Here is a 12,975-nt window from a genome sequence, read left to right as displayed (position 1 = left end):
TTCTGCGACACATGTATCACGCATGTATCTTACACACAGATATACATGGATATACATGTGATACACAATCAATACAAATATGATATACCTGTGATACACAAATGATACACAGTGTGATACACATATCATTTTTTTTTCATATTCAGTTTTTACTTCGAATTTTCAATTCAACCACCTCAAAATTTCACCAAATCATCCCAAAACTGAGATTCAAGCTCCTTACGATATACCCAATCTATTCTAATAGCATTCACTCAAAAGAAAACAAAAAATTGATATTTTTTGCTACAAATAGTTAATTTGATTAATATTAGTAATATTTTACCAATTGGCCAATATTTATAATGAGCTACCTATAAATGCACATAGCTAATAATTTCCTTCTATTTCCTATTTCATCAAAAAAGAAAGAGAAGAATCCATAAGGTGCCAACCATGGGTAGCAATTTGAGCCTAAAAACATTCGACCCGTCCAAGGTTGGGTTGTTCATTGACCCATCCATTTATTGAACTCAGCCCATCTTGCCCAACTCCTTTCAGCCATCTAAAGTTGGACTGAGCCCAAATTGGACCATGAATAACTTTGTTAAAATATCTTTAAATTTTTTTTTGTTTGATATGTTATATATGACCATGACAAAAGAAAAAAGTCTTATTTGATAATTAAACAATAGATAAGAAAATAATATACAATAATTAAAGCTTGGTAAGAATTAAGTGGGTTAGGCTTTGACCCAAATTTTAGCTCAACTTAACCCAGCCCAGCCCAACTTACTTTTGTGCGGGTCAAATGACCTGCTGATTTTATTGAGTCAATCCATTTTAACCCTCCCAAAATCCACCTAACCCGCCCAGTTGACACCCCTAGTGCCAACTGTTATTGAAATGTACAAAGATTCCTTCATCAATAATATCTTAGTAGTAGGTAACTGAAAACGACATAGCTCATGGTCTTGTGGGCATGTTGATTAGGACGTTTTAGCTGGAAAAAATACCTTCCTTCCAATACCTACCATTATCTCTCCACCCCAATCACATTTTCAACAATTAAAATATTAGAAGACCTGGCGCAATAACAATATAAAATTAACTTTCATTTCTTTTTCTGAATATATCTTGGCTTAAAATGATATAGTTCGCCAAATGTGTCCACTGATCCCACCAAATTTTGGGGTCACGCACCAAAGAATACAGAGTTCAAGTGGAAGAGAATTATGCAGAGCCATTGCACTTTGGACCATACCTCTCAACCCTCTCATCAATCCAAGCTCTCATATCAGCTAAAACAAGATTGGCAGCATCATCAGGCTCCCCTTGAATCAACGAGTGATACATTCCATCATAAAGCTTGAGGGATTTGTCCTTGCTGCTTGCCTTTTCGTACAACAACTTCGAGCCTGTAGGGCATGTAACACCATCAGATGTCCCGTGCACTGTCAAAAATGGAGCAGTGACCTTGTGGAAATTGTTCTGGACGTATTCACACTGCCTGGCAATCTCCCTCATAGTTCCCACCCTTGGCTTCCCGGTATATCTCCTGGGATTGCTTGCGATTATTTTCAGTTTCTCAGTGTCTCTGATAGCCTTGCCCACCATCTTGTTGTCCGGCATTGCCGCCCACGTATCAGCAAATCCAAATAGCAACCCATACATGAATAAATGTACCTACACGTTAAAAAGTAAAGCTCTGATGATTGATAGTCCCTCCTCCGAGAATTAAATCCCCTTTGTTTCCAAAGGGTTAAATGAAGGAATTTGAGTCATGATTTTCAAATATGTACGGGTCAAAATCAAATCAGAGAAATTCGACATGCGGAGACAATTGTCATGAATAACATACGAATCAAATTGAGCTGTCTAGCCGGGGTCGAGCAGTGATCAATAAGGCCGAGATCGAGCACTGATCACCAACAAGGCCGAGGTCGAGCAGTATATATAGATGTAACAACTAGTTTTGCTTTGGAATCTTCAAAGGGAATATTCTACTAGATATTCCCTCTAATTGTGCCTTTTTAGGGTTTTTTAGGGATATCCCTTATAAATAAGAAGAGAGGACTTTTCTAAAGGGGGGCAGACTCTCTATCTTTAGAAAAAATAAAAATATATCTCTCTAAAGAGATTAGATGATCTGTTATCCCACACTCCCCATCAGATCCGAAAAGGGTCCTAAGATTCTTGTATTTGTCTATCATTCATCGTTATCAAATGAAATAGGATCCGCCTCACTCAAAATTGGGTAAATCTTCTCCTTTATTTACGTTTTATCGCCATTTAATGTTATTTAATGTATGGTCTTTTTCATACTACTAAATCCGGTCATAACTACTGCCAACATTTGTACTCAACTATATTTTTCTATTCATGTTATCCATTTCAGATTTAGAATTGATTATCCTTAACTACGATTTACCCTCTATCTTCTTATTTAATTAGTTTAATAAAATATCTCATACTTTTTGGTCAAACAAAGTATATCATGTTACTCCTATTATTTATAGAATAAAAACTTTCTAAAATCCAAATTCTATTCTCAAAATGTGAGTTAATATGTCCAAATTACTACTGAGAAATTGATCAAATTGACCAAACCGAAAAGGAGGTATAATTTTGGGTCGGAAGTGTATGTAGCAGTCCTATTCATGTAGGTGGTAGCCTGGTAAGTAAGCACCACGGAAAGAGAAAAATAAAGGGGATCAAGTCGTTAAATATCTGAAACATTTAGCCAGAAATATTGGGAGCCTCCAACCAGTGGTTGGGGCATTCCGTTAAGGGGTTCAAAAAAGAAAAAAACTATAAAATTAGAAGAGATTGTGGCCAATGAGAATTGAACTAGTGACCTCACAAAGGAGTGAATCCTCTTGACCACTGAGCTATGCTTATGACCTATGTGAAGGAGATTCAAAACATAATACATAGAGGTAAAAAACATATTTGCCGTATATACACAGTGTAGTTTTTGGGTGAAGGGGGTTTGCCCCTGCCTACGACGGCAGGAACAGAAATGCTTATGGATATCATATATACCTTCCAAAAATCAAAGAGAAATATGGAAATAGAAATAGGTTCTTTATCTATTCCCAAAGAGACATATGGTTTTTTTTAATAGAAAAAAATAACAAAATAAATCTATGTTTAAATTGCGGATGAAGAGGGCTGTCAAGAATATGAATTACAGAATTAGTCACCTTATTCTAATATTTTTCCGTTTTTTTGATTGGTAATAGGAGTAACAAAAATAGGAGCTATATTTCTGTCTCTCTTCCCGTTAGAGAAAGATTGAACCTTTCTAATTTAGAAATAGAAACTATTTAACTTTTACATCTTTAATTAGTCATTACCATCATGTTCTCACAAAAATTGGCATGACTCGCTAGACTTTCTGCTAAATATATATATATGAGTGTGGGCGTGTTAGTTGAGACCTCATTGGACTTTGACAGATTTGTATCTCTTAGTATTTCTTGTATGTAACTAGCCGAGCTTGTGAGCCTATTTCATAAAATTTTATTTGAACAAATTGACCCAACTGGGGTAACAATTTTGGGTCCCCGCACATAGCTTATTAAAGTCTAACAACAAATTGGAGATTATGGTGAATCTAGGAAGGATTACTATGTAAAATATATCATCAAAGTATGATCGGACAGAGGGGCGAATTTAGAGCGGAAGGGGTTTCGCTCGAATATTTATTTTTTATCTCTATATATTATATTTTGAATCCACTTAATATAGCCTAAAAACATGTCTTAGTGGTAAAGGGGTTCAATCATTGTGAGATTGTTTTATAGGTGTTAATCGGGTCGGGCTGACCCGATTTCAACCCGCTTCAGCCCGTTACTGTTCTTTATTGTGCGGGCTGGGATGGGTTGATTGGGGGCGGGTTTTGGACGAACATGCTCTGGTTAACGGTGCACTGTACCCGCTAAGCCTGTGAACCGTTAACGGGTTGTTAACGGGCTGCAACCAGGTATCAGCCCGGTTACCGTTGCTCAATTTTTTTTTTAATTAATTGGACTGTTGCCAACGGTCAAATTGAGAAATGACCGTCGGGGAAAGACCAAATTTTGCAGAAATGGTCATTTCGGCCTCCCCTATTAAAAATATAGCCCTCCCACCCCTAATAATTAAAAAAATTACATTTTTAACCTTTTAAAACCTATAAATAGCCCTCCTTTTTCTTCATTTTTTCTCACAATTCACTCTCTTACTACTCTAATTCTCTCTCAAGTTTCAATTCTCTCTTGATATTATTGTTCTTAAATTCTCAAATCTCAAATTCTCAATTATTTATTATTTCAAGTTTCATTAATTATTTAGTTTAGCCATTACAAAATTATTATTATCAAATATCAAGTTATCAACTATCAAGTATTCAAGTAAAGTGTGGTATCAAGTACTATCAAGTATCAACTATCAAGTTTCGATCTATCAATTGAAGTTGGATTTTTGATATCAAAATTAGTGCGACATCCGAAATCCCGGTACACTCGTTCCATCACTTTCTCTTATTTTGTGTACACTTATTTTATTAATTAGAATTATTAATTTAATTTCTTAATTTAATTTACATAATGAATTTACTTAGAGCAGCCAAAAAAGCGTGCACTAGTAGAGGTGGTAGTAAGAAAACTTCCAAAAGATCAAGAGATGGTGTTGGTTCTTCTAGTATCTTTACACATATTTCTGGAAATTCTAATGTGCTTCAGAGATTGGATAAGATCAGAACGGCGAAATCAAGGGCGTGCCGAGGTAGACGAAGAGGAGGACCAAGAAATTGGAGATATAGTAGTTTATGGTAGGGGTGTACGAAGAAAACCGACAAACCGCACCAACCCGATAATCCGAATCAAACCAAGAAAAAAACCCCGACTATGGTTTGGTTTGATTTGGTTTGATATTGAAAAACAAAACCCGATCATAATTGGTTTGGTTTGATTTTAACTAAAGAAAGTCAAACCGAAACCAAACCAACCCGACGTAACATATATAGAAATTTTAGATATATTTAATATATAAATATACTTATTGTGATGTAATTTATAAATATTTCTTAAAAGATTTGATAATTTTATCTTTTGAGGTATTATTTCAAGGTTGGACTTAGAACTTTTGAATGTTCTTATTTAATTTACTAAGTTTTATAGCCATAAACATTAGTAAATTAAATAGTGCTAACAAAAGCCCAAACCAAAATCAAATCAATACTAATACTAACAAAAGACATTCAATTCAATACTACGAACGGGAATGTATTGAATATCTATTTTTTGTTTTGCAATAATTTAGATAAAAATGCATAACCTATTTTTATTTTTTCTTTAGCGTTTAATCATGTAATTAATACTCTCTTATTAGTCTATTTATTTTAGCATGACTTAGCACTTTTAGATTATGTTTATTTTTATTATGGCTTTTTAATTAGCAATATTTATATTACATAATTTTATTGTCTTTATTGTTGAATATTTTAGGATAATGACATGACATATCTCATATGTTGTATTATTTTCTTAGAAAATACTTTATATAGTTGTTTCTTACTAGGACTAAAGAAATATTTTGAGCACATTTTATATATTTTGTTCTACGAAGATTTTACCGGAAAAAACCCGAATAACCAGAATCCGAGAAAATCCGAGAAAAACCGAGAGTGAAAAACCCGAGTTTTATTGGTTTGGTTTGGTCTTTAGATTTAATAATCCGACACAATTGGTTTGGTTTGGTTTGGTAATTGTAAAATTCGAACCAATCAGGTCTATGTACACCCCTAGTTTATGGTTCTGATTCAACCAATGCTGGAAATGTAGAACCTCATGTTGACATGGAAGAACTTGCAAAAATAATGCAAAATATGTGATGTACTATTTCTTATTTTTTTATAGTTGTTGTAAACTTTTAATTTGCAAGTTCAAAAATAAAAAAATAAAAAAAGAACTTGCAAATTAATTTGAAGTATTAAAAATATAAAATGAAAGCGTTCGGAGTTTGTTCCTTACATATTGCCTATTGGTCTTATTAAATAATTTTTTGTAGTCACTTACTTTCTAATTCAATTTTATAATTTTAAAATACAAATTTCAAATTTAAAACTTTAAACTTTAAACTTCAAAGTTTAATTCTATGCCTTAAAAGTTTGCAAAATACTTAAGTATCAATAACATTGAATAAGAAAAACAAAACTTAATTTTTTTAAAAAAAAAAATACAGTAGCCCGGCCCGCCCGAACCCTTTAAGCCCGAACCCGAACGGGCCCTAAATAACCCGAAATTTCCAACCCGCTAACCAGCCCGATAAAGGGGCGGGCTGGAATTTTTTCCCGTTCAACCCGTCCCAGCCCGCCCAATAAATAGGTATAGGTTGTTTGTTCAATTCCCACTAGCTACAATTCTTTTCTTTTTTTAATTTTTTAACCTTTTTTTAACCCCTTAGCAAAAATCCTCTCTCCATCGCTGTTCAGACAATACTGTCACGTCTTTAGTTGTTAACTAAGTACACGTGCGGCATTTGACAACTCGCTCATGATCTTGCACAACTTGCTCATGTTCTTGTTATGTCAAGTCAGCCTTACTACACTCAAGATCGCTAAGAGAATGGAAGAAAGAACACAAGAGAATTGTTAAAGGAAGTTTTGTATTAGAGAGAACTTGAATTGTTTGTTTGGTTTATGAATTACAAATGAATGCCCCCTATTTATACTAATCACCTAGGGGCTAGTATGTAAATAATAATTATTCTACAAGTCCTTCCATATTTACAACTAAGTCCCTTCTCTAGAATATTCTACACGTCTAAATTCTTCTAAGGACTTTCTTAACAATTCTATAGGGTTTTAGGGTCTTCCTAAGGAAACCTCTATATTTCTCTAGAACCTTCCTACAAATGCATAAATGTCTAATACTTTTCTAAGAAAATTCTCCATAGTTCTAGAATATTCCACCAAAATCTTTTCCTTAACTTATGTAACCCTTCCATATGGCAAAAATACATGCCAAGTGACACCTACGTGGCATGATGATGTGGCGAGTCATGACACTCTCCCCCACCCAATTTTGTGCCGCCCTCGACACAAAGCATCGACACGTATGTGCGCACCTCGCCTTGGCTTCATCGGAGATCTTTGTCCATTACCCATGATGCTCTATGAAGCAGTCTGCCTTCTCATTTCACAAGGTACTGGTCACCTCTCTTCTTATGCCATTTGTACTTTGGACGGCTAGCAATAATGGTCTCGATCCTCCGCCCATCTGATGCCTCCCCTTTCTCTTGGCCTGAATCTCCCCATGACTCAACCAAGTCCAGAAGCTTCTCAAGCATCGGGTCTATGCTTTCACTCCCTATTTGGCTACCCTCCGTGGTCCCATCCTTGCTAGCAAACTTGACCCCTCTGCTTGGTGCATCATCTAAGTCTGATAGTATGCCATCATTTTGTAACTTACCATCCCCTTCAACTATATCCGCCCAACTTTTCTTGCTACCACCATGTTCTATTTGCATGGCGCCAAGATAGACTTTGGAATCTCCTACTTTCGGCTTAGATTCCAAGCGCATCCCTCCAATGCAAGCGGTCTCTCGTGTGTCACCCTTGTGTCCCTGAGCAAAATTCCCGATCATTGTTGCAAGCTTACCCAACTCTGGGCATTCACTTGCCCGATGTGATCCTTTACAAAAGTAGCACCATCCCTTAGGCACGTACTCGCTATTGTTTTTCGGCCCCTTGCCATTACCCTTGTATACATCGGCTATGCCTTTCCCCATTGTCCTTGTCATGATCTCCCTCACCCCTCTCGACATTGCCTTCTCTGGATTTGGTAGACTCCATCTTGAAGTCAACAAGTGACTCGGCTACCGCTAAGGTCTCGTCCACATTGGCTACTTGATGTCTTCTTAACTCCTGCTTTGCCCAATTTTACAACCCATCCATGAAGTGAAAGAGTGAATCTTCCTCGGATAATGACGAGATTTGCAGCATTAAGGTAGTGAACTCGTGCACATACTCCTGAATTGTGGCCGTCTGTCGGAGCTCCCTTAGCTTCCGCCTAGCCTCATACACCACATTCACCGGGTAGAATTGCTTCTTCAACTCCTTCTTGAACTGCTCCCACGTCTCAATGTTGCATAGCTCCTTTTCCATTTCAGCATACTTTCGACGCCACCACAGCGCAGCAATCTCTGAGAGGTACAACATAGCAGTGTTGATCTTGGCCTCTTCGTCTCTCACATTGCCATGCCTGAAGTAGTTCTCCAAGTGCCAAAGGAAGTTCTCTACTTCTTGTGCATCACGAACACCTTTGGACATTGGCGATTTGGGAGCCTCGATCTTGGTCTCCCTCGTCACAACAACATTACTATTTGCCTCAGTCAAGCTAGCTTCAGGATGCTCCTCGAACGACTCTATCTTTGTCTTCATGGCATCGATAATGCTCAATGCCTCCATAAGTCGCACTCCAAGGTAGTGATGGTTTTCCTTAGCTCCATCTCGACCTGCGTACGCCCCTGTAAGTCATTTCGGATGCTCTCAATTTCTTCAAGAGTATGTCCCTTAAGAACTCTAAGGGTGCCTTCCACCTTCCCCAAGCATTGGCCAAAGATCTCGACGGCGTTCATCCCCACACTCACCTTCATCACCCACTCTTTACCGAGCGAGACGTCCTCCGGCAGTACCTCCACTTCATCCTCGCTCACTTCATTCTTGGGATGTAAGCCTCTCGTTTGGCACAACCCCGGGTGGCACCTCCTGACTCTTGTTGGTGGTATTCCTCTTTTTGTTACGGCCGCTCTTGCCAGTAGCATCCTGGATGACGTTGGCTTGGGTGTTGGCAGTGTTAACTTCTCCGATGTTCGTCATTCCCTTAGTTCCAACCTTTGCTCTGATACCACGTTGTCACGTCCTTAGTTGTTAACTAAGTACACGTGCGACACTTGACAACTCGCTCATGATCTTGCACAATTTGCTCACGTTCTTGCTATATCAAGTCAGTCTTACTACACTCAAGATCGCTAAGAGAATGGAAGAAAGAACACAAGAGAATTCTTAAAGGAAGTTTTGTAATAGAGAGAACTTGAATTGTTTGCTTGGTTTATCAATTACAAATGAATGCCCCCTATTTATACTAATCACCTAGGAGCTAGTATGTAAATAATAATTGTTCTACAAATACTTTTATTTTACAACTAAGTCTCTTCTCTAGAATATTCTAGACATTTAGATTCTACTAAGGACTTTCCTAACAATTCTATAGGGTTCTAGGGTCTACCTAAGGAAACATCTATATTTCTCTAGAACCTTCCTACAAATGCATAAATGTCTAGAACTTTTCTAAGGAAATTCTCTATAGTTCTAGAATATTCCGCCAATATCTTTTCCCTAACTTATGTAACCCTTCCATATATCAAAAATATATGCCAAATGACACCTGCGTGGCATGATGATATGGAAAGTCATGACAATACGATCTATATAGTCGCACGGATTATATAGCGATAAGAATATGGTACAACACGGCAAATAAATATCCATCTAGCAAATCAATCCAAAACTACTGACAAACGACTAAACAAAAAGAGTAGTAACATACCTTAGAAGGCTTCATAGGCTCAGGAATGACAAAAAGCGGGGCGGAGAAGATCAACCCGGTCCAAGTATCTGGCTCCGATTGAAAGTACATAAGCAAAGTAGCTAACCCACCCATTGATTCCCCGAACAAAAACGCCGGCAAATGCTTATACTCATCGCTATTCCTCACGCTCTTAAAATAGTACAAGGAAGAAGCAGCAGTCTTCTCCAAATCTCCCATGTAACATCGGACCCCATCGGACCGGCCATGTCCGAGCAGATCAGCAGCAAAAACAGCATAACCCCAAGTAGCGTAATTAATACATATCTTCTGAAATAGCCAACCGGTATCGGAACCGTAGCCATGGGTCATGTAAACAGTGCCCTTAGGAGATATATTTGGGTCAAGTGGGAGAAATGATTGAGTGAAGAGCTTGCCGTTGGGTGTTTCGAAGTAAGATTTTGAGTTGCGTACGCCTTGAGAGGCGTAGTACTCTTCCTCCGGCATGTCGCCCCAGAAGTTAGCTGTGGTTGCGGGTACGTCGGACGCCATTTTCCGGTGAATTTGAACGGCGGACGTGGAGTTGTTGGGCGGGTAATCGGATTTGGTAAGAAATTTATGTAGTGATTGGGGGATTTTATATAATGGTATTTACATATAAATTCATTTTTCAACTAAAACGATATTTTAAATAATTTTACATGAAGTTGGTGTCTCAATTATATAGGAAGCTGTTTCACCAACCTTCTATTTTTCTTTTCTTTTCGGTTAGTTTCAACAGAAAATTGAGTTTGTGGGCCCAGCCTAGGGGTTGGTGAAGGGAGTAGGTGAGCAAACAAATCCTCACCTAACAGCCTGTTTGGCCAAGGTAAAATAATTTTTTTGTGAAAAGCCGTGCGTTTGATTAATTAATTTAAAAATTATTTTTAAATAGTAATTAGTGTTTGATCAAACTTTGAAAAAGTACTTCTAAGTATATTTTTCTTCAAAATTACTTTTAAAATAATTCTTCTCGAAAGAAGCTACTTTTTTTACTTCTCCAAAACGGTTTCTGTTTTTATTCAAAAATACTTTTTTTTCTTTTAAAACATTGGTCAAGCACTTCAACTTTCGGAAAAAAAACACTTTTTGCTAGGAGAAGCTTAGCAAAATATGCGATAACTCAGTTTATGTGAGATATTTAAAATAAATCTCTCTTTCCAATAGATATTCTTTTCCTAAATTAGTTGGAATATAAATTCGATTTTTAGAGCAAAAACTTAAAAAAAAGGCTTTTGATTATAGAAATTAGACATCTATAAAGTACTAAAACTGCTTCTACTATCAATATGTTAGTAGCTTTATATGTACTTTCGTTTTTTATTTCCTAATTAAAATAGAAGCTTCTATACTAAATGAAGTTTCAACAGGTCAATATTATATAGAGTAAAATATAAATGCTCAAGTTTACATATAGTTTTCAAGTATTAAAGGTGTCTGAAACATATTTAAAAATGATATCAACGAACTGTGTACGGGATAAGAAAATTACATTAGTCTCTTGACAATAAGATTGAGTTGTTTTTTAACCTGAATTTCATCTCTTGCATTTTTTGTCTCTTGTGTTTGACCCAAAATTTAGATCCGGGTTCAACCAATTAGATTTAAATAAAGTAAAGTCAATCTTAATTAATATTAATATTCAAAGCACAAGATCATCGATTTTGTAGTAGATAATATGTATATTTGACGGAATAGCAATAAATGTGGACAACACTAACAATATTCAATGACCCAACAAGTGGAAGATAGCATTAAATAATAACAAACAACAATGAATGACATTTAGGTAAATAAGAACATGCGAATCACCCGAAAAAGGGTGAGATTTGTGGATCTTCCTTCTGACAATGATAAATGATTGATAAGCCTTCGAATATTCAAGTAGTTCTTGCATCAAGTGGAAAGTTATGGAAGAATCTTAGTAAAAAGGTATTTCTCGTGTGCTTGCAATAAAGTCAGATTCTCTCTATAAAGTCAATGTATTTTCTTACAAGTGAATATCGTATGTCCCATATCCTTGTGTCTTTTTCTATTTATGGGGAATATATACCTAGAACACCCTAATAGTACAGATACAGAGATATCCACTAGAATATTCTCCTATGATATCTTATCCAAAAACTAGTCGTTATTCACTTTATTTACGGTGAGTGCTCGACCTCGAGCCCGGGGCCGGGTTTTGACTTTTTGGGGAAAATATTATAAACCCTATAATTATGCATTGAGATTGAGTTCTTTAGCGTTTATTGATGTTATTAAGTTAATTATGACTAGATATGAGTGAATTGATGATGGAATTGAGAGCTAAAGCGGTGGTTGAGCTTCGAAATACCCGGTGGCTTGAGGTAAGTATTTGATCTAACCTTAACTTGAGGGATTAGGAATCGCCGACTTATTTGCTACATGAAATTCCATGTGTGCGGCGTATAGGTGTGGTGACAAGTACCTGTGCGCCACCAAATTATCATTTTAGCCTGTTCCCTTCCCCGTATCCTTATATATTGCTCTCCTGTCTTAATTGCTACTTTCTCATAAATGTTTCCATGTCTAATTGCTTCATTTTAATTGTTGTTCTCCTTATTAAAGTATTTATTTGTTTTATTTTTTTTATTACCCTCTTGGCTTATATTGGTTTATTGGTACTTCATGGCACACTTTGGTTGGTCTCGTTGTGTAGTTTCGACTAGTAAAGTTTCATAATCGTAGTGATATTTCATTGTGTGGGTTGAGGTATAAGTGTTGTGGGGGATTTGAATTAACTTGTGAAACACTTGTCTTTGTTGTGGAGGATTTGAGTTAACTTTTAAAACACTTGTCTTTATTTTTATAATTGGTGCTGATATATATATTGGGATCGGGTTGCACGCCGCAACAGGAGAAATAAGGGTGAATGTGATTGTCTGGTGGGATCGGGTTGCACGCCGCAACAAGGAATAATAAGGGTAGATAGGTGGGATCGGGTTGCACGCTGCAACAGGAGGAATAAGGGTGATATGTGTTGAGGAGTAATAAGGGTGGACTGTTGGGATACGGTTAGTGATTATATGGTGGGATCGGGATGCGCACCGCATCAAATGTTATTTATGTACCCTTTTATGTTGAAATTCATTATTGTAGTGTTGGAAATCTTTTAAGGATTGGTTATAGCTGAGTATCGGTAGAAGACTGGGTTCCGTATTTATTAAATGGGAGTTACTGTTATATTTCATTTTGTATTTCCTTTCTGTTAGTATCAACTGTTGCAGGTATGTATGTATGTATTTTTGTATTTCCTTTCTGTTAGTATCAACTGTTGCATCTATATATATGTTGTTATGCCCCGCCGTAGCCTCGTCACTACCTCGTCGAGGTTAGGCTCGGCACTTACCAGTACATGGGG

At 36.7% G+C, this 12,975-nt stretch overlaps 1 protein-coding gene across 1 annotated transcript; it reads right to left on the bottom strand.

The window, feature by feature from the left end:
* Window positions 1-1,073: 1,073 nt before the first annotated feature.
* Window positions 1,074-10,250, bottom strand: LOC107825176 (caffeoylshikimate esterase). The gene is made up of 2 exons (XM_016652004.2): window positions 9,576-10,250; window positions 1,074-1,665 (listed from the first exon to the last, which is right to left on the bottom strand). Exons 1-2 carry the CDS (start codon window positions 10,104-10,106, stop codon window positions 1,213-1,215), a joined length of 984 nt encoding a protein of 327 aa, XP_016507490.1. The 5' UTR covers window positions 10,107-10,250; the 3' UTR covers window positions 1,074-1,212.
* Window positions 10,251-12,975: the final 2,725 nt, after the last annotated feature.

Source organism: Nicotiana tabacum, chromosome 6 (assembly GCF_000715075.1).
Source record: "Nicotiana tabacum cultivar K326 chromosome 6, ASM71507v2, whole genome shotgun sequence".
NCBI classification, from domain to species: domain Eukaryota; kingdom Viridiplantae; phylum Streptophyta; class Magnoliopsida; order Solanales; family Solanaceae; genus Nicotiana; species Nicotiana tabacum.
The sequence above is the reverse complement of the archived record's forward strand: the minus strand, read 5'-3'. Positions and strand labels throughout refer to the sequence as shown.